The 20,822-nt window shown below is 38.2% G+C and overlaps 3 protein-coding genes across 3 annotated transcripts; all 3 read right to left on the bottom strand.

Annotated features, from left to right (window-relative positions):
- Window positions 1-10,071: 10,071 nt before the first annotated feature.
- LOC149954519 (uncharacterized) lies at window positions 10,072-11,646 on the bottom strand. Its single transcript, XM_090169935.1, has one exon. It carries the CDS (start codon window positions 11,644-11,646, stop codon window positions 10,072-10,074), a length of 1,575 nt encoding a protein of 524 aa, XP_090026061.1.
- A 114-nt stretch (window positions 11,647-11,760) lies between these two features.
- On the bottom strand, window positions 11,761-13,632 carry LOC149954518 (uncharacterized). Its single transcript, XM_090169934.1, has one exon. The coding sequence runs from the start codon at window positions 13,630-13,632 to the stop codon at window positions 11,761-11,763; it is 1,872 nt and encodes a 623-aa protein (XP_090026060.1).
- Window positions 13,633-13,728: 96 nt separating this feature from the next.
- On the bottom strand, window positions 13,729-14,199 carry LOC149954517 (uncharacterized). The gene has a single exon (XM_090169932.1). The coding sequence runs from the start codon at window positions 14,197-14,199 to the stop codon at window positions 13,729-13,731; it is 471 nt and encodes a 156-aa protein (XP_090026058.1).
- Between the last annotated feature and the right edge of the window lie 6,623 nt (window positions 14,200-20,822).

The following is a 20,822-nucleotide window of genomic DNA, read 5'->3' as shown; positions in this document are numbered from 1 at the left end:
TCCAACCTTTAGAGATATTGTTGGTGCAGTTTTGGTTTCTAAGCGTGGCTACATGGCAATTCAAAGCAGATGCTGGAAAAATTGGAGGTGTTCTTCTTACACGAAAACAAAAATGATGTTTACTAGAAAGGCAACGTCTAACTGCCCTGAAACGTAAATTTTCTCAAAATATTCCAAGACCTCTTCCACAGGTGGAAGGACAAATACACGTAAGTTTTTCATCCCTTCTTCAACAAATTGGCCAGGTTAGATTGCTAGAGCATCTAGTTGATGCAAAAAACACTTATAGGTTCGCCCTCTCGGTACGCATTCATCAGACAAAAGTTCTGAATTTTTCAACAGGTTGACTGCATCAAGTGGTAAAAACATCCACAAATTCTACCCAAACGTAATTTATCACCAGGTGAATTACTTTCTCTATATCGAAAGTAATTGACGAACGATAGGCATCACACTTGTCAAGAATAACATTAAAAATTTCTTCGTAACAAGAATGCTTCATTCTTTTCATTAAGGTGAAGACAAATGGAACGTGACTATGTTCAACTTTATCATGGATAACACACACTTGATTGAAAATATGCGGAACTCTTCCAAAGGTACCGTTCATGAACTATTTATCTGATATTGTAATGTATTCAAGTTCTTATCTGATATTGTAATGTATTCAAGTTCTTCGTCAGTGGCAAACATAACTTGGCGTTATCGTAAAGCAAGAAAGGTCTAGGATTTCGCCAAGCTGTCTTGGTATATTTCTCTGAAATTGTTAGATCCTCAAGACTATTAGGATCCTTAGGACGATTTTATAGAACACACATAACGATTTAGAACTTGGAAACACTTTTCATCTGGTTAGTAATTATTTTACATTTTTACAATTCATCCTACATTCCGGCTTAGTATAAAATCAAACTCAAACTCTTCCTCATTTCAATTTTGGATTTACGATCATACCTTTAGAATTTAATTCGAAATAACTTGTGCGTGAACAAGTCAAAGTGTCGTGATAAAACAATGCACTGATAACTATAGTAAGGTAGGAAACACTCTCATCGGTAATTATAATAATTAGCTAAAATTAAAAACCCAGACGACTAATATTGGAATGTTAGCAAAACCCAATTTCTATTTCCTAATGAATAATTCGTGCTAAGATAATTTTAAATTGAAAAACCAATAAAATTATGAAAAGTTAAATTTCTTATCAATTTTGAGGAAAATATAATTGCAATTTAGTGCAGTCTTGTCTTACAACGAATAGCTTTTCTCGAAATGAAATATTAGTTTTAACGCAGCATTAAACATCAAAGTATAAAATGTTTCTACTATCATCAAAGCCTTCATTTTTAGAAAACATATAAAAAACACTTTTTTTAAATTTTAAGCAAACTTTTATTGGCCTTATTGCTTTTGTTTCAAACCTCTGTAATCAGGTGTGTCAGAATTTATAGCCCGGTGTACCTAGTAACAGAGACCATACCTCCGGAGGCCTATCATCATAGTGCCCTACACCAGCGTCCCCCTAGCCCGGACAGGTGACAAATCCAGCATGGGTAGCAGAACCCTACTACTGATGGTCGCACCTTTGACGCAAGCCACTCAACCCAGCAGAAGGTGCAGCAATGGGTGGACCTGTCCCCACTTCGCACACAGCAGTGTGATTTAGAATGGATGCTATAGCAACTCCAGCCGACACCCTACCTATGAAGGTAAGGAGCCAAACCCTTTGGAAAGAGCTCCTAAAGGGGAACGACGAGCACACAGCAGCCCAAGTAACCCGGCACAGCTGGCACCGGAGATCCCGGTGGGCTCCAAAAGGCCGGGAAACAGGACCGCCGTGCCAGCATATGGAGGCTCGCCGCCCCACAGCAGGCTACCCAATCCGCCGAGGCGGCCAGTTTGCCTGGACCCTCTCTGTTAGCCTGAACCGAAGTTCAGTATCCAGCCCAAACCTGACCGAAGTCGGAGGTGGAGATAGGACCATTTGATCAGAGCTAACATCTCCCAGTGCGCCACCGCCCTTATGGGTTACAAGAGCCGGACCCCGACTCCCCGGTAAAGCCACCAGTTATTGCACACTCTAACCCATTTAGGGCCTCTGTAATCAGGTGCAGTATTCATAGGCACGGGGTATTCAAGGAAGCAAGCTAAGATATCAAATATTATCCATATTTACAAATAATCTAATGTGTACAGCGGTATCAAGTCAAAACTAACAATTGTACGATAGTGAAAACTTCGAGTATAAATGAGTACTGTTTATTTACTTTAAAAATTGCGACAGCCAAAAAAAATCGTAACGCACAAAATACATAGCAAACAATAAAAATAAAAAAGCCAATTAATTGAATTTAAAATATGACATTTGGGTCATTTCGTGTCAAAAGTCCCATTTTTGTAAAACGTTCTCCGCGGCACCATGCGTGATTCTTACGAAAGTTTACACGTTAATAATACAGGGTGTTTTGAATTGCTCTGATTGGGCACTATTTTTAGAAACTTCAACAGATAGAGTTGCGAAATTTTTAAATCCTAAATTTCAGAAAAATCTGAAATAATTTTAATAGTAGGGTTATTGCTTAAAATATTTTTTCACCGGAAGGTACTAAAAATAATGTTTCAATGAGAAAGTTGTAGAGTGCTGTCGAAAATGTTTAAAGAAATTGGTTTCATTGGAAAAGAACACATTTTTACGAAGATATGAGCTAATGAAAAAAAAGGTGTCCATCATACGGGACGATAGCCTTTGCATTTTTGTACGTAAATGAAAGAAATCGCGTTAAAAGATTAAATTCCTAGAAAAAATAAATCTAATTTGCCAATTTAGGCCTACAGTAGGCATAAAAATGTATCAGTAGGCCAACTACGCACATAGTTCAAGTTTTCAATTAGTATTACACGTGAAATCTTTTTGTTTTCAACCATTCTAATCAACATGCCACTAGTTATTCTCGTGATCAGCGTGCTTTTGTGGTCGAGTTATTTTGAGGTGAAGCCAATCGTAACGCGCATAGGGTTAGTGAATTGTTCACTCTTCGATATCTAGATAGAAAACCAAACCAGAACACCGTTCTTGGACCTGTTCGTAACTTTGAGACTTACGGAAACGTTAATCCCAGATTACGTGGACCAGGTCGTCAAAACATCAACATGGAAGACACCGTCCTAGCCTATTTAGTTTCGTATCCTCGAGCAAGCGTCAGAGGTGCAAGCGACGATCTCGGATTTTCGATGAACTGCGAGTGGATCACTCTTAACAACCACAACTTTCATCCGTATCAAGCGACCACAGACCAAGCTCTGCACGAAGGAGATATGGAACGTAGATTTGATTTCAGAAACTGGCTAATAACCAAGTCTGATGAGAACCCAAATTTCATCAATCCAATGTTGGTCTCCGACGAGTGTTCCTTTGGGAGAGATGGACCTATCAACCATCAAAACACCCACTAGTGGTGTGACGAAAATCATCACTGGGGTTTTCCTCACCATCATCAATAACGACTCCGACTGAATGTTTGGGCAGGTTTGCTCGGGGATCGAGTTATTGGCCAAATTTTCCTCCCAGCGAGTCTTAATGGACAAAGCTATACTTGGCGCTTTTGCAGAAAGAAATGTCAAACGCATTAGAAGATATTCCGCTGGAAGCTTACATACAGATGCGGTACTAACATGACGGCGCACCACCCCACGTACCTAGATGTGTAGTGGAGCATCTTAACAACGAGTTCCCCCAGCGTTGGTTTGGCAGGAACGGTCACGTTCGATGGCTTGCGAGGTCTCCGGACATAACTGCGATTGACTTTTTCTTGTGGGGGTTCATCAAAGCACAAGTTTATGTGACGCCCGTGATTTCTTTCATTAACGTACAAAAATGCGAAGATTATTTTTATTTTGCATCAGCTCATATCTTCGTGAAAAAGTGTTCCTTTAAAATGAATCAATTTCTTTGAACATTTTCGACAGCACCCTACAACTTTCTTTTCTAGCACCTACCAGTGAAAAAATATTTTTTACAAAAACCCGAAATTATATCCGATTTTTAAGAAATTCAGGATTTAAAGCGATCCCACACTAGAACTAATACCCTGAAATTTCGCAAGTCTATCTTTTGCAGTTTCTGAACCAAATGCCCAGTCAGAGCAATTCAAAACAATCTGTATAGATAGTTTTAGAGCAAAATCCAAATTTTGTAAGCTAGATTCAATGTGTAGGGTGTTCATTTTCTAATCGCCGAAAATGCGAGTTCTACTAATAATTCAAGAAGTATTAAAGCAAGTCCCACCACTATAAATAAAAGTGGTAAAGAGTAACTAGGCAAAATTTTATTAAACTTTAATTGATTAATTAGTTTTTAACTAAATATTGTTGAAAACGACGATTTTTACTCGAATGTCGCTATAGCTTAGCTAAACTAAATAGGTTTTTGTCACTAAGGTATTAAGACAAATATTGAAGTTTAAATGAGTAAAAGGGGTACAATTAACATGAAAATCGCAATGGAAAAGTTCTAGGAAATTTAGTTTCTGAATTATAGCAACTTGAACCAATTCATTTTTTGAAAACCTACTTAACATGCTATTGTTTTAGGGGTATTAAGGTATAAACGAAATACAGACAAATAATAGTACCAGTAGAAAGTAGAAAGCTGAGGGTTCTAGCTACAAAATGCATAAATAAAAAAGATTTATGTGAGAGACCTTCAACCCATAAAATAACATTCGATTGTAGGCGATTTTAGACACTTTTGCGTGGTTCGTTTCGAAGAAGTTTTCTCTTTGAAACGCGGGATAATTTCCGGGGCTTATTTAAGAGAGTAGGCAGATTAACTAAATTTCCATCTGCTACTGCTGGATACCGTTTTGTGAATCTAGTTGAAGTGCTACTAAAACTTACTGTTTAAATTAAACAATGGAAAATATTTATTTTGATAAATGTTCACTTATGTTTTTAATAAAGACTGCCATATGTTAGATTTTGGAAAACTGGTTCATTTTGATAAACGTTCACTTAATAATGTGTTCAATGAAGACTGTCATTGTTTAGCGTTTGGAACGAAAACTGGTTCAACCAAAAATATAACATTCAATTGTAGGCAATTTTATATTAAAAACAAGTTTTGTTACTTTACATTTTTTAATACAGAAAAAGAAACTTTAGATTAAAGTGTTTTCATTTTCGTTTGGTCTTTCATTATTATGGATAAGCACTAAACTAAATAAGAAATGCAAATTTTATCTGTAAAATTTTAATCAAAAATGAAAAAGAAATTGTTTTTCCAACGTCTTTCAGAAGCAAGAACAAATGATTTACCATCAGAACATATTTCAGGTTTTACAACTGATAATATATTTTGAAAAGGCACCTAAAATACGTCGTCTATTCCTGGCAAATAAAGCTTAAGATTTTTTCTACGAAAGAAAGTAACAGATGCGTCTTTCTTTTTCGCAGATATTTAAAATGTTTCCAATGTACCAATGAATCTTCATCATAAGTACATCAGAAGAAAATAGGGGGAAGTACGTTTCTTAGGAAATTTATTTAACAGCTTCGCTTGCACCTACAAACTCTGCTTCTGTAAAGGAAATTGCAACAGATCTTTGCCTACGACTGGCCCAAGAGATCACGCCACTGCTGTATAGGAATGCCCTGAAGCTAACGGACCGACGATCATGGGGATCCGCTTCCAGAGTACCAGTCCCACCGGAACAGCGATAGTGGATGCCCCAGTGTTGATTTACACACAGATATCTGAAGATTATCTTTACCATCTTCCAGTGTTCAAGAGTGAAATTGTCTAAGTAGCGACTCGCGAGAGACCACATGAATGCCGAAAGTGATATCATGTCTCGTACAAATGGCAAAATAATTCAAACTGCCTACTGCCTCTCGATACGGAATCGTAGCACCACGCTCCAGAAAAGCATCGGCTATATGATTTTTCTCGAATGTAGTAGCGACCGGTTTGGCTTACTCCATTTGAAAACTTTCCAAGTTTTTTCTCGTGTACAGATCCAGGCCGATGAAAATGGAGCCATCTGTTAACCTCTGTATCCGGATTCTTAGGAAATATCCAGGCGATGGAATAGTGACTTGGAACTTGAAGCTCGTCAAGAAATTTCGTCGTAGTCACTTCATCTCGGGCAGCCCCAAGGCCATCTTCAACATATATGACAACAAAGAGAGTTCGTGATTCATCATAAAGCAGGGAAGGATTGGCTTACTCGCTTTGAGTCTATTCTTGGTGCTTCTTTGAGACCGTAGATACTTCTGTTTAATTGACAAAATTAAGTCGAGCTGTCCGAATAACCTTCAGGCTTATGCATGAAAATACCTTCGTCCAAGCTACCATATAGACAAGCAGTCTTAATGTCAAATTGAAACAATTTGAGATTTTGATCGTCCGCTATACTTTGAATGGTTCGTATGGTTTCACAGCGTGCGACAGGACTAAATGTCTCGTGTTATCAATACCACCCTTCTGAAGACAGCCACGTATCTCACAAATTGTGCTTTATGCCGCTCCGTGGATCCATCGGCTTGATAGAACCAGTGCTTCTACGATATCCCGAGTATTATTCTCTGCCAGTTACCGCATTTCCTCATTCATGGCCTCCGTACACTTACTGGTCCCATTCGAGCTGATCGCCTCGGAATATTAACGGGGCTCTTTTGCGTCACATACCATGGCCATCGCTACTGTGGAGTGTTTGGACAGCTAGCCGATTGATCGACGTTTGATTGGATACTCTTGGTCTTCTGTCTCGGGTTTCTGATTATCATGATTATTATCATCTTTATATACTGGAGCCGAGCTTCTAGGGTCCCTCTACTCCCACATCAATTTTAGCTTCAGTTTCCAATGCGTCTTTAAAATCAAGGGAAGTACTTCTGGATTAGTAGGTGATTTTTATGTAAAAGACGACATCCCTGCTTTGGATCAGTTTGTTCGTTTCCTGAATCCAAACCTAAAAACCATCGACATCTGCGTTAAGCCGACCATCAGTTCTCTGACACCTTTTGAATCCAACTTCTGACCACGATCATCGGGGTTCGTCACATAGCAGATTGTACCCGAATGCTTTGAAATCTTTAATCTGCGGTTGCATGTCGAAGTATAGCTCTGAAGGTGTATGTTCTTTGAAGTGACTGGTTCCAACTCTATTTACAATGAAGCTAGCCATGTTTACTGTTTCAGCCCATACGTTTTTGGGCACTGACTTTGCGCGAAGCATCGTTCTTGCTTGGTCCAGAATAGTGCTATTGGTGCTTTCCGCATATCCATTTTGTTGCAGTGTATACAGATTTGATTTAAGAAACTGGGTGCCAATCTGCGAAATCATCTCTTGCTCATCTTTAATATCTTATTCGCCTCCTCCATCAGACAAGAGAGATTTGATGGGATAACCATGCTGTTTTTCAACGAAACGCACCACATCTGTGACTGCTTTCCGGACTTGAGATTTTTCTTTCAGAAAATAGATTATATATCTGGAGTAGTCGTCTGTTAAACAGGTGAAGTTCTTGGACAAACCAAGGTTTTGGTCTTCCATGGGACCACAAGCGTCGGCATGAATAAAGTATCCAATCTTTGTTGCTCTGTGTTGGCGTTCTTTGAAGAGACGATGATTTATTTTTTTTCTGCACATGCTCCAAAAAGTCTATCGGGAGGTTAATATGGTATATTCATTCAGTCAAGTATGGCTTTGACGTGCTGTTTATTTATATGACAGAATCGCTAATGCCAAAGTTGCAATAAAGATTTATATACCCCCGTACCGTAAATGAATCCACGTTTTTTGCTTCTGGTGCTCGGACATGCATATTGAGCTTGTAAAATACCCCACCGTAATCAGCTACCTGCTGCACCACGCCATCCCTTGTAAAATGCATCTAAGAATCAACATCTTCAAAGCATAAATCTTTATCTTACGCCAACTCAATGGAATACAGATTACGTCGTAGCTGTGGGACATAGAGGACAGCTGAAATATTTGACAACTGCGAATGGTTCCCTACAACAGGATCCATTTCAATTGATCCTTTGCTAAGAGTTTGTATTTGAGTTCCATTGCCCAGGAACTGGTTGTCTTAATTCATCATACCCCGTAAGCCATGCAAACTGATAGCTCCGGTATCCGCTATGAAGGCCTCCGACTGATAAGAACGAACTGGCACTTCTCCAATTAGTATTTCGACTGTGCTGGCCGACTCCTTCAAATTGATCTTTAGCCCGGTCATTGTTTTGTTGCTCTTGCACTACTTCAGATAGTGACCCACTTTCTTGCAGCTGAAGCAAACGATATTCGTTTTAGAACCAAGACTGTCTCTGACGTGGTGAACTTCCAAAATAATCATTTTCCTTAGATCGGATCTGTTGGTAACAAATCTAGATTAAGATAGCGACATTTTCCCGATATGGGATATTAAAAATGGTGTCGTCATCCCTCCGACTATATTTACGTAATGTTATCTCTTCCATTTTTAAATGTATAGAAGTATGACGTCATTATACCTATTGTAAATGTATAATTAAGCTTGTTTAAATAAAAAAAAATACATTGACAAAGGATCTTGTAAGACCGAAAACGTTGTGTCGAACGGTGATGTTAAAAATTCTTATAATCACGATTTAAATGTTTGTATTTAAATATAGTGTCTACAATAAATTTTAAATACGATCGTCTCATAAGTCTTCCGTAATAAAATCATTACTTATTATAAATCACCAAGACAAAAATCAGTTCTTCTATTGTGACAAAAGCTTCAGGTAATCCGTGGAGTATCTTCACCTGAATACTGATATCGGCTGGCTTGATGTTGAACTGCTCCATTCTTTCACTGAGCTCTAACTTGAGCAACTTACTTGGCCATAGGCTCATCAGAACTTTTCCATAGGGGTCTCGACCACTCAAATTGTAGATTCAAAGATTCTTGTTCTGTCTTCGGCTCGTATGTGCCATGTCATGCTTACCACATATCTTGAGCGTTTGAGTGCCTCCGAATAATTGGAAAGTCGTGTAGAATTTATTGTCTATTTCTCTTGCTTAGCAATAACTAATTTACTTCAACTAGAGTAATGTCTATTTAAAACTTTTATTACTACAATTTTACAGAGAACGACATACAAATTTGAGTGAAGCGTTAGACTGAACTTGCTGGCACTGGTAAACAGGCAAACACATTTGATTTATATACTTAATTTTAAAAACAATATTTACACAATAAAAAATGAGGCGACGGAGAAAATTTCTAACCTTTTAAAAGATAAGAAAAATAAAAAATGGCAATAGTTTTTATGATATTTCTTTAAACAAAAATAGTTTTCACATAAACTCCCCGTCGATGAGTTTCTTAAAACTCATCAAATTTATTTTAAAGTATTTACGAATTTTAAATTCATTTCACTTCTAGATAATATAGTAGTTGGATTGGTCGTCGTATATATTTACCATTACCAAGAAATACACGACAAGCCCGAACTTTTTTGTCTCTACCTCGGAACACTTCGTCTACGCGAGCTATTTTCCAAAAGGTTCGCGGTATCTTCTCGTTGTGGACTAGCACAATATCTCCTTCTTTAATTTCTTTGTCTTCTCGAGGGTTACGAAACTGGTGTGCAGTACGAAGCTCTAGGACGTAGTCTTTTCGCCAACGTGCCCAGAATTGATCCAGCAGAGATTGACGATACTTAAGTCGCCTAGTGAGATCTTGTTTCGTACAGAGTACTGGTTCACTGGTGTCGAACGCTCTGGAAGGTACTGACATGAGGCGTTCACCAACTAGAAAGTGACTAGGGCATAGTGGTGAAGGCTCTTCGGCATCGTTGTAGCTGAATGTTATGGGTCTCGAATTAAGGATTGCCTCTACTTCTGTTAGAATCGTCTGAAATTCTTCAGAGTTGAGCGATGCCTTTCCAAGGATCTTCTTGAGTGCGCTTTTGACTGATCTGACCAATCTCTCGTAGAAGCCGCCCCACCACGCAGCCTTTTCCACAATATATTTCCAGGTTATTTCTTGACCAGCGAAATATTCTTTCATCTGCGCTGACTTCAGGTGTGTCCAAATGTCTCATAGATCTTGGTCCGTTCGTTTGAAACTCTTGGCATTGTCCGAGTAAACTACGATTGGTACACCTCTCCTGGACACAAATCTTCGAAATGCCATCAAAAACATCTCAGCCGTCATACTTGACACCAGTTCCAAAAGAAGGCCTCGAGTAACTGCGCATGTGAAGATTGTTATATATGCCTTGACTGTTTTATTCTTACCGACTCGAACAAAAAAAGGTCCTGCAAAATCGACGCCGGTAATGCTGAATGACGGTGCTTCGGTAACTCGGTCTTTTGGTAAAGGTGCAACGCTGGTTGATCCAGACTTTGAGGTAAATCGCTTGCAAATAATGCAACGATTTAGTAGCGTTTTTGCCACCTGTCTTCCTCGTATTATCCAGAAATTTTCCCTGACATCGGTCATAGTATCACGTAACCCAGAATGCATCAATCTTTCATGAGAAAACACAATGATTAGTTCTGATAGTTTATTTTTACCCGATAATATGCAAGGATGTCTTTCGCTGTACGAGAAGTTCGTCTTCTGCAACCGTCCTCCGAGACGAATCAGTCCGTCTTGGTCTAAAATTGGATTTAGAGAAAATATCTGCGAGCTACTTGGTAAACCTTGACCTTTTCTTAGTAACGTCAATTCTTCGTGAAAATCTTGCGTTTGAGCTACCATTACCAGTATTTTCTCAGCCTTAATTAGTTCTTCTATTGTCAGCGTCCCCTTCGTCAGCTCTCGACTCTTGATAAACTGAACGAAACGACAGATAAAGGCCATTACTCTTTTTGCCTTCGTGAATGAATGATATCTGGACAGATCTACGATTGGTATAGGTTTTTTAACGACAGCGCAGTTGAATTGGGTGGTTCCAATGTACTTTCTACGACATTCGTCTTCCACGTCTTCCTTCCGTGGTTCGCTTGTTTGTGTCACGGGCCAGTACTCTTCTTCGAGCAGTAACCACTTGGGACCTTCCCACCATACTTTATTGGAAAGAATGCTTTCAACTTTACAACCTCTGCTTGGGATGTCTGCAGGATTTTCCTTGCCTCTGACGTGATTCCAGATACTGGGTTCCGTCAACGATTGCACTTCCATAACCCGATTGGCTACGAAAGGTTTCCTTTTAGTCGCTTTGCCCTTGATCCAATGAAGAGTTACCAATGAATCAGTCCACATCTGTATTCTGGAAATTCCCCGTGGTAGGATTTTATGAAGGTGATTGACAAAACGAGCTCCAACCACAGCTCCCATCAGTTCCAATCGTGGTAAGGTTATCTTCTGAAGTGGTGTTACTCTGGTCTTAGCTGCTATGAACGCCACTTCAATGTTGCCGTCTGAACGAACGTAGCGGCAATATGCTACAGCGGCGCACGCATGTTCATTTGCATTACAGAAGACGTGGATCTCTCTGTATAGTACTTCTGAATCATCGAGGCCATTGTGATAATGTCGAGGAACTGACAGTTGACATAGGCGCGGTAGTTCGAGACACCATTCATCAAATTTCTTCAAAGGCTCGTCTGGTAATGGATCGTCCCGTTGAACTCCCAACTCCCAAAAATTCTGGAACAGCATTTTCATTCTCACCGTAAACGGTGCTAGAAACCCAACTGGGTCAAATATTCTCGAAACGCATTGCAGAACGCTTCGCTTGGAGTTCGTTCGAGTAGTCATAAATTCTAGAAGCGGTCGTAACTAGAAGATTAGAGTATCTTCGTCTGGATTCCAAGTCAACCCCAATACTTTTTGGTTATCCCTTCGTTCCTTGGTCGTGAACGTGGTTTGATCCTTGGACTTGTTCTCCTCGTTTTTCCATCTCGATTGAAGTTTTCTTAAATTTGTTCGCCACTTACGGATGTTTATACTAGCACTGTTCATTAGATTCTTCGTCTCTATCGATATTTCGTACGCTTTCTCTTCATTAGGCGCTCCGGATATGAAGTCGTCAACGTAGAGGCTGTCTTTGATTAATTTGCAGAGTTCACCCTTAGCTTCTTGATGTATGTTCAAGTGATGTTGGATTGTTGCTGATAGTAGGAAAGGGCTCGAAGTTACACCGAACGGCACTCTTGTAATGCGATACGTGTCGTAGTTCTCTTGATTAGGATCGTCTTTCCATAGAAATCGAACTGCATCTCGGTCAGATGGTGATAGTGATATTTGTAAGAACGCCTTTTCAATGTCAGCGGTCAACGCGATCTTATTGTTACGGAAACGTAGCAAAATAGATAGTAATTCTTCATTCAGGTTTGGTCCAGGTGCAAGACAATCATTAAGAGAAGGCTCGTCCGCTTCGCTGGCAGATCCATCGTACACCACACGTAACTTGGTTGTGTCGTGATCAGTTCTGATAATAGGTTGATGTGGTAGATAATGAACTGGATTAGAAAAGTTCGAACTCGAGTTGCTCTCAACTTTCTCGGTGATCTGTTGCTCCTTTTGCTCGTGGATTACTTCTTTATACTGTGAGAAAAGTACGGGGTTCTTTCTGAATCGCTCCATTAATCGATCCGTTCTTCGTTTGGCAACAACGTAGTTGCTTGAACTGCATATATTTGGCGACTCCATAGCTTCAAGTTCAATTCTTCGCTCTGGATCTCTCAGATTCTCCAAGGTGATTTTCACGACTCGTCTGATTACGTCTGTTGGCTTGTCATCTTCGAAACCGTATAGCGAAATCAATTCTTCTCTGATGAAGTGCAGTTGTAGAAGATGAGATAATCTCTGGGTAACAAATGTCCCTTGAGCTGCGCCATCAAGTAGACATCGAATTCTTTGACTCCGTCCATTCGTGCCGTAGAGGTTTACTTGCGCGGTTTGCAACAATATGGTTCTTGGTGCTGGAGCTGAAGTTGAAGTGATTGTGGACAGGCTGGATACTTGGTTCGGTATATATTCTGTGTCCACGTTATCATTATTGTTGGTACGTTTCTTTGCTTCACAGAGGCTTGGATGGTGTATTTTGTTACATCGCTTGCACGCTTCCATCTTGTTCTTCTCCCAACAGTTTCTTGCTGAATGCCTTGGCTTGAGACATATGAAACAGAGTCTCTCTCGTCGGGCAAACTGAAGCTTTTCTTCAATTGATTTCTCGCAGGAATTCGTAGTGTGACCAGATTCCTGACAGTAGAGGCATTTTGATGAAGTGCTAACGTTGAGAAGTGTTGCTGAAGATAGTCTTCCTTGACCTTGACTGTTCGAGTTCTGCCATGGTTTCGACGTGCTTCTCTCTTGGAAGGGTCTTGATACGGTGTCTCGATTATTCGCGGCATCTGCATATGCGAATTCGAAAGCCAGCTCTCTAGTCTCCACCTCGTGTCTCAGGTACTCCACAAGATCAAGAACGTCCCAGGTCAATTGACCTTTCTTCATACGTGAGAATTCCAGCATGATATCTTGTGGTATTCGTTGCTTCAGAATTGTCCTTAATAGCTGACCATAGGTTTCAGATCCAATATTCATAGCCCTCAGACTTCGAATTTCAATTTCCAACGCATCGTATAGTCTACGTAGCCGAGGTACGTCGCTTGATCTTCGTACTGTCTCGAGCTTCAAGAAGTTCTCCATGTGTTTTTCCACAATTTGGACTTGATTTCCAAAGGTTCTCGTTAGAATCGATACGGTTGCGTCGCTGATAGCAAGTCCTTGGATGGCTCTGGCTGCTCAGCCTTCCAGATACGAGTTTAGGTATGTGAATTTTTCTACGTGGCTAAGTCCTTTGTTTTGGTGTACGGCAACATTGTACTGACTCCAGAACGCTGTCCATTGAGTTGGCTCACCAGAAAACTTCGCCATTGTCAGTTTGGGCAACTTCACGGTTTCGTTAGATGTTCTTGTCCTCTGCAATGAAGGACCTTCTCGTACATCACGTATTTTTTGCTCAATGATCGTTTTGCAATCGCTGATCTGGTCCATGTAGTTAATGGACTCTAGAATATCTTTATCAAAATCTGCTTCTTCTGTTATAAGGTATTGGATCTCTTCGTCCATCTTTGGCGAATCCTTTTCCTTTTGAATTAGACGATTCAATGAGACTTCCAGAACGTTGATGTTGAATGGATCGGTCTGCAAATCATTATCCACCTTCTCTACGAGTTTCGTGATCGACAAGTCTTTCCCGGGTTTCAGCACCATTAGTTTGTAGCAATAACTAATTTACTTCAACTAGAACAATGTCTATTTAAAACTTTTATTACTACAATTTTACAGAGAACGACATACAAATTTGAGTGAAGCGTTAGACTGAACTTGCTGGCACTGGTAAACAGGCAAACACGTTTGATTTATATACTTAATTTTAAAAACAATATTTACACAATAAAAAATGAGGCGACGGAGAAAATTTCTAAACTTTTAAAAGATAAGAAAAATAAAAAATGGCAATAGTTTTTATGATATTTCTTTAAACAAAAATAGTTTTCACAAGTCGCTTGAGTCGACAGTGGAGTTGACGCTCCCGGATTTAAATGGGGATTTTCTCATTAAATGCAATGTGAGTTTAAAGGGCCAATGCGCTGTGGTAGAGTAGAAAGACGATAAGGGCATGATCCTTAAAGCCTTTGTTAGCCGGGGCCTCGCACCAGCGGGGCGCAACTGTGGTATATGCCCTCAAGAAAAAAAGGATTGTACGTCGAGGGAACTGACTTTGTAATCGAAACCGATCTTGATGTAACAAATTTATATATTTGATTCAATTCTATTTGTATGATATTTAATCTATGAAGATGAAATGAAACGTTTAATTGTCTAACAAGGCCTACTCCAAAAGTAGTTATTTACTAAATGAATATTAAAACATAATTATCAAAATGTGATGGCACACTCCGCATTCCTTGCCATTAAAGATTTTAAAATAGGTATCACTAAGGCAAAACTACAAAGAGAAATGCATAATTCGTAGCTAGATAATTAGTGTATATACCAAAATTCTTACATAACGGTTTTTGCCCAATCTCAATCAGAAAAATATTTTTCGAAAAATGAGGGAGAGTAAGAATTTTAAGACGCACGGCATATTAAGATTGCTTTCAATCAATATTCAATTGAAACTTAAGATGCACCAAGGATATACAAAATGCCGGAATTTATTACGGCAATTACTTTGTAGAATTTTGTATGTTGTAGTGTCATAATTTTTTTGCCAATAGTATTACGTAATCATTTAAAAAAAGCTTTTAAGTGGCTGTAATATTTGTAGCCACTTGTTAATCGTGAGCGATGTTAGTGTTGAAACTTATATTGGAATGTATTAACCCTTTAAAATTATGAAGTATTATGTGTATCAAATATTAGAATTTAAGCGCGATTGTACGTGAATAATATATAAAACGCGATCTGCATGAAAAATATCGCGCGCCGTTTTTATGTTTTGAAAAATTTAAAACAAAAAAGTCAGTTAGATTTCTATTGTGAAGGAGAACAGGACGTATAGCGATTTCGTGCCTGTCTCCGCCATTTATAACCAAAGTTTTTAACCAGAAATAAACCTTAACAGTTTAATTTTAATCGCCATTGTCCACTCGTCGATTCTTTCCGCGATTTTAGTCATTTATAGCCTCGCTCACGCCGCAATCGAACCATTTAATTCTAAGTGTTTCAGTCCGCTTGGAATCTTCAAAAATAGCTCTCCCAATCTTCAAGGGTTGTTCCCACCTCTACAGTTAGTAATCATAATCCCTTTAAATGTTTAGTTATCTCCGCAATCGTTACGTTATCGCTATAGTTATTCCCTTGTAGGTGCAATATTTCCGTTATACCGTGATGGCTCTAACCATTTGGTATTCTCTTTAATCGATGTACCCGATACTCTCTGGGTAAACGACGTCATCTCTCTAATCACAGTTAATTTTAATTTCACTATCAGTAATCACTTTCATTAAGTGCTTAAAAATAAGTCTTTAACAGTTATTTTCCTAAATAAATCCACGTTGAAAGACGCTTGATGAAATTTTTTTTGCGACATTGCGTGACTTGATTTACATAAATACACCTTAATTTAGGCTCTTTTATTCAACTTACTCAAAAAGCTAATATGCAATAAGCCAAAGTACTTTCATAACATGTGATTTTAAACTTTAAACCATTCTGTTCTAGCTCGCCGACTATTATCGATCTTCCTAAAATACATTTTCCCTGGAAATCAGCCGAAGCGGAAAATTAAAATCAGTGGCGCGTTATTATATTTTTAGTTAGAGACCGAATAATAATTTTGGGGAATTAGGTTTATTTCTGGCTTTTTCGTACTTGAATTTTCAAATTCTCGGAAATTGGCTTTTAATAGTCATAGTTGTTGCGTTTTTCGGCGATCCGCATATTGAACTTTGGGAAATTATACCTTGTTTTAATAGATATGTAAGCAGTTGGCGAACGATATTCTATTCCGCCAGTTTTCAAAATGTATTTGTGACTTATACTGTGATGGAACAAAATCCGTAACCGATGTCGTAATATCAAGTTAGTTGTAATGTAACACATTTATTGTTTAAGATAAATAACAATTAAAAGTCGCTTTAACAAAAGATACTTTTTACAATTATGAATATGCCTTTTGTTAAGATGTTTCAAAATGATGGAATAAAATGAAGGATAATATTCGGATTATCTTCAGCTAGGCTAATAATAATCAGCTAGGCTAATAGCCAAGGCACCACCTTAGGCCTAAGTCATCGAGCGACTTTTGAAGCCTTTAATTCAGGTCGCCGGGTTATAATGCGTAGGAGGGTGGTGACAAGCCCTGCATGCCACGCGTTCGAGCCAACAGCTCCCTACACTAACTATTACCGTTAACCTCAACAAGTTTTTATGGAAGGGGAAACCGAAGATCTCGGGGGAAAACCCCTTAAACCAGTGAGGAGAGAACTTAAGAACCAATCGAATCGAGTGTCTTTAGAAAATCATTGCGATGAGTTCAAAGGTTTTATGGGCTATGTCATTGACTTGTAAGCGTTTACGGTTTACTTCAAGCATAAATATATATTATTTTATAATATAAAGCCGGTAACTTAATATAAAAAAGGCAAAAGACATCGCACTTCTTCTATGGGATTTGGCTTTCGACAGATATTTCTGAAATTGAAACATATTGTTAAGCTTGATCAAAGGAGCAAAATTGTTCTTTGCCATTTTTGTCTAGCTCCTATAGTTTGTCCAGTATCAGCGGTCAAAAGTGTACAAAACTTAGTATAGTCTATTTGTTAAAAGAAGTCACGGCCCACTGCGCATGCGCTCGCGATCTCTCGCCCCATAGCGGCCCGCTCAAAGAATTTCAAATCAATGCATTGGCGCGAAACTGAAGTTTAGCGATTAGTGTCATCGTCGTCCGCAAGGAGCGCCTCGTCCAAACCCTAAAAACTCAACAACTGCTAAAAAGTACCTAAATATTCATAAAGCGAATTTTTTTCATTTTTAAATTATAATTGAAAGTTACGTTTCCATTTTTAACTTAAAAAATTAGGTTTCAGTTAAGTTTTTTTCAAATTGTTTAGCAAGAAAGTTAACCCTAGATAGTTTTAGTTCCAACTTTACCTTGTAGCCATTTTTCCATACATATATAACTATATAAACTTCATTATCTTCTCTGTTGCCATTTTTCCATACATATATAACTATATAAACTTCATTATCTTCTAAAGAAAATAAAATGTTTATTTAGGTGGAACATGTTCTAAGATTTACATTGTTTGAAACCCTTTTAATAATAAGTTCCAACATATATTTATATGGTTTTGAATTTCATTTTTCATTAAGTCCTAGGATTCACTAGATTATACAAACTATTGGAGCGTAGTAATACAGTTTACAGGTAATTAGAAATTAAATAATTTTTATTCGACAATTTGGTTACCCTTACTTAACTAGATTAAAATGCTTTTGCGTTGCGTTCCTTATTGCAAATCTAAAAAAGTGATGACACTCTGCGAGAAAGATGGCTGAAAATCATATCTCGCGATAATTACAAAATAAATGACACATCAGCATAAAGTGTAGTATGCAATTTACACTTAAGTAAGGTACAGAATTCATCTTTAAATGACAATTGTGGGGCTTGAAATTTTCAAAGAACCTATAAACAATTTGGATATAAATACACTGGAGTCCCTAGGCCCTTGGGGGTGGGATATAGGGACCTGAAATTTAAAATTAGTCCACTCTAAAAATCTCATAGTAGCCCCTCAAAAATGTAAATAATGTTTAGTAATTTTCTTGCATCTTAAAAATGAAGTAACCAAATTCAAACAAATAATATTAGATTTATTGATTAAACGAATCAAATTTCGAATTGGGACTCAGACAGAGGTGGTTTAAAATACCCAAAGCAGAAGTTTGTCATAATTATCTCAATACACGTTTTCAGTATTGATTGTCACGCCATCTACCGCAGCGTTTTGAAAGCTCTTCGTATTTTTCAACGTACAGGTGGTAAGTTTCAATGCCAGGGGTGCATTGCAAAGAAGTAGCAAGTATGGGGGCCGTCCATATGTTTACATTTTAAAAAAAGGCTTAGCTTAATAAAGGAAAATGGACCTCGTTGGTGGTTACTCGTGTTCTGTTCCTTTTTGTAAGAACCGTTCGATTGAAAATAGAGTTTTATCCTGGCATTCATTTCCTAGTGATCCAAAATTAAAGGAGCTTTGGATTAATAGTATTAAAAGGTATAGAAATAATTTAAAAGTAACGAAATATAGTAAGTTGTGTTCGGAGCATTTCCGTGAAAATGACTTTAGGCCTTTCATGGTTATGAAAAGAAAAATGTTGAAAGATAAAGTTGTCCCAACTATATTTCCATGGAATGTAAGTTGCAACTTTTTATTAGCTCTGTATGTCTTTAATTAAAAGTCGTTATATGTATTTTTCCATTCAGAAGGGTACTGATAATGAAAACTATAATGATCAGGAGCCAACAACAAGCTCATTGTTAAGTGAAACAATTAATACATCACTTAGTCAGGTTGATAGAGAAGTATTAAATATAAACCTAGACGATAGTGATACTATGCTTCCTGGTGATGCCGCAGCGAATGTTAATTCAGTTGCGGGTGGAGAAATTAACGCTCATAACACCCTAAATAGTACTACAATATATGGGGTATGTAATTGGTCTTGACCTATTCAATAGAATGTTGTATTACCATTGGCACTTATTATTTTTTATTATAGACAAATGACGTTGAGTTTCAAATTAACTTATTAATGGAGGTCTCTAGTATAAACAATGACGAGAGTAATCAGAACGGGGAGAGTGAAACATCTGTTTTAAAAGCTACTTCAAACAATATCTGTACTACTAATAATGATGTAATTGTGTAAATAATAACAATGTCATGTTCATAACAGATATAATATACTTACCTGTAATATTAAATGTAGGTGACTGACTCGGGAGAGGTTCCAAGCTCTAGCGGTGTTATTGCTAGCGGAGATAGTGTAAGTACTGTTGTATAAATCTTAAATCTTAATCAAAAGGGTCCTTAATAAAAAACAACTTTGTTTTATTTCTTATGAAGCAGTAATACAATTTTTTGGGGATACTTAAAACGAAAGGGCCCCCTATTTTGCGAAAATGCCATGGGGCCTGCGGGTCTTTAGGTACGCTACTGGTAGTCAGTGGCGCCGATCGCTTTTTTTCCCAATGGGGGCCGAAGCTCACTAATAAACTTGGAATGAGGCTGCTGGCAACACTTTCTTTCTACGGATGCTTAAAAGTAAATGGCCTTTAACATCGGCGGTTTTACCAATGGGGGCAGAGCCCCGATTGATTTTTCCCAATGGGGGCTTTGGCCCCGCCGCCTCCATGGGATCGGCGCCACTGCTGGTAGTAGGGTGTTATTTGATTTTTTACGAAACTTTATAAAACTATAATGTTAAGCTTCTGATGTTCTAATAGTTGAAAAAATAATTATTTGACCTAGGGATTTCTTATGCAAACAGAGCCTGAAATGGAAAGCTCTAATAATACCAGTAAAACCAGCCTATCAAGCAGTAATAAAGTATGTATTTTACATTGTATATGAAAATTGCTACTTTAAGAGAAGTTTTAAATATACAGGTTACTAATAGCTGCAGTACTCGTGTAAATTATTCTGAACGTTGGCGTAGAAAAACCTCGGGCATGGCTAAAACAATTTTAGATTTGGAAAGGGAAGTAAAAAAGTTAAAGTCAGAACTCAAGCAGAAAGACCTAGAGATGGCAAATTTAGAAGAAGATAAAGTAAAATGGAAGTTTAAAGCTCAAAATTACAAAAGTAGACTTTTAAGTGTGTCTATTATTAAGAGTCCAGAAAATTGTAGTTTCTATACCGGACTGCCAGACTATGACACCTTTAAATGGTTGCTAGAGTATTTAGAAAAGAAAGCATCAGTAATGCAATACTGGAACGGGAAAAAAACCAAAGAAAATTACACGCCACAAAATGTTAAAACCGGATGTAAGCGGCAACTCTCAATGGAAGATGAATTTTTTCTAGTGTTATTACGTTTAAGACAAGGAATGCTAGTGAAAGAACTTGCCAGTGTTTTCAGTGTCAGAAGCGTCAATATCCAATATCAGTACTACGTGGATCCATTTACTTTACCACGAGTTGCAGCTACTTTGCTCATTCCCTTCCAAAGCCGTGACTGACCTTGCTCGCCCTTCATCGTTTATCGAATACCCGAATACTCGAATAATTTTGGACTGCACAGAGTTTAGAGTTGAGAGACCATCGTCGATATCAGCTCAAAGAGCAACTTTCTCATCATACAAAAATTATAACACCTAT

This window comes from Leiobunum rupestre, chromosome 3, assembly GCF_980474605.1.
Source record: "Leiobunum rupestre chromosome 3, qqLeiRupe1.1.hap1, whole genome shotgun sequence".
NCBI lineage: Eukaryota > Metazoa > Arthropoda > Arachnida > Opiliones > Sclerosomatidae > Leiobunum > Leiobunum rupestre.
This window is presented reverse-complemented; position numbering and strand designations above follow the sequence as displayed.

What these genes read in the sequence shown, in the direction of transcription:
- LOC149954519 (XM_090169935.1), bottom strand. Translation starts at nt 11,646, where the DNA reads ATGAAAATGCTGTTCCAGAATTTTTGGGAGTTGGGAGTTCAACGGGAC.
- LOC149954517 (XM_090169932.1), bottom strand. Translation starts at nt 14,199, where the DNA reads ATGGTGCTGAAACCCGGGAAAGACTTGTCGATCACGAAACTCGTAGAG.
- LOC149954518 (XM_090169934.1), bottom strand. Translation starts at nt 13,632, where the DNA reads ATGGAGAACTTCTTGAAGCTCGAGACAGTACGAAGATCAAGCGACGTA.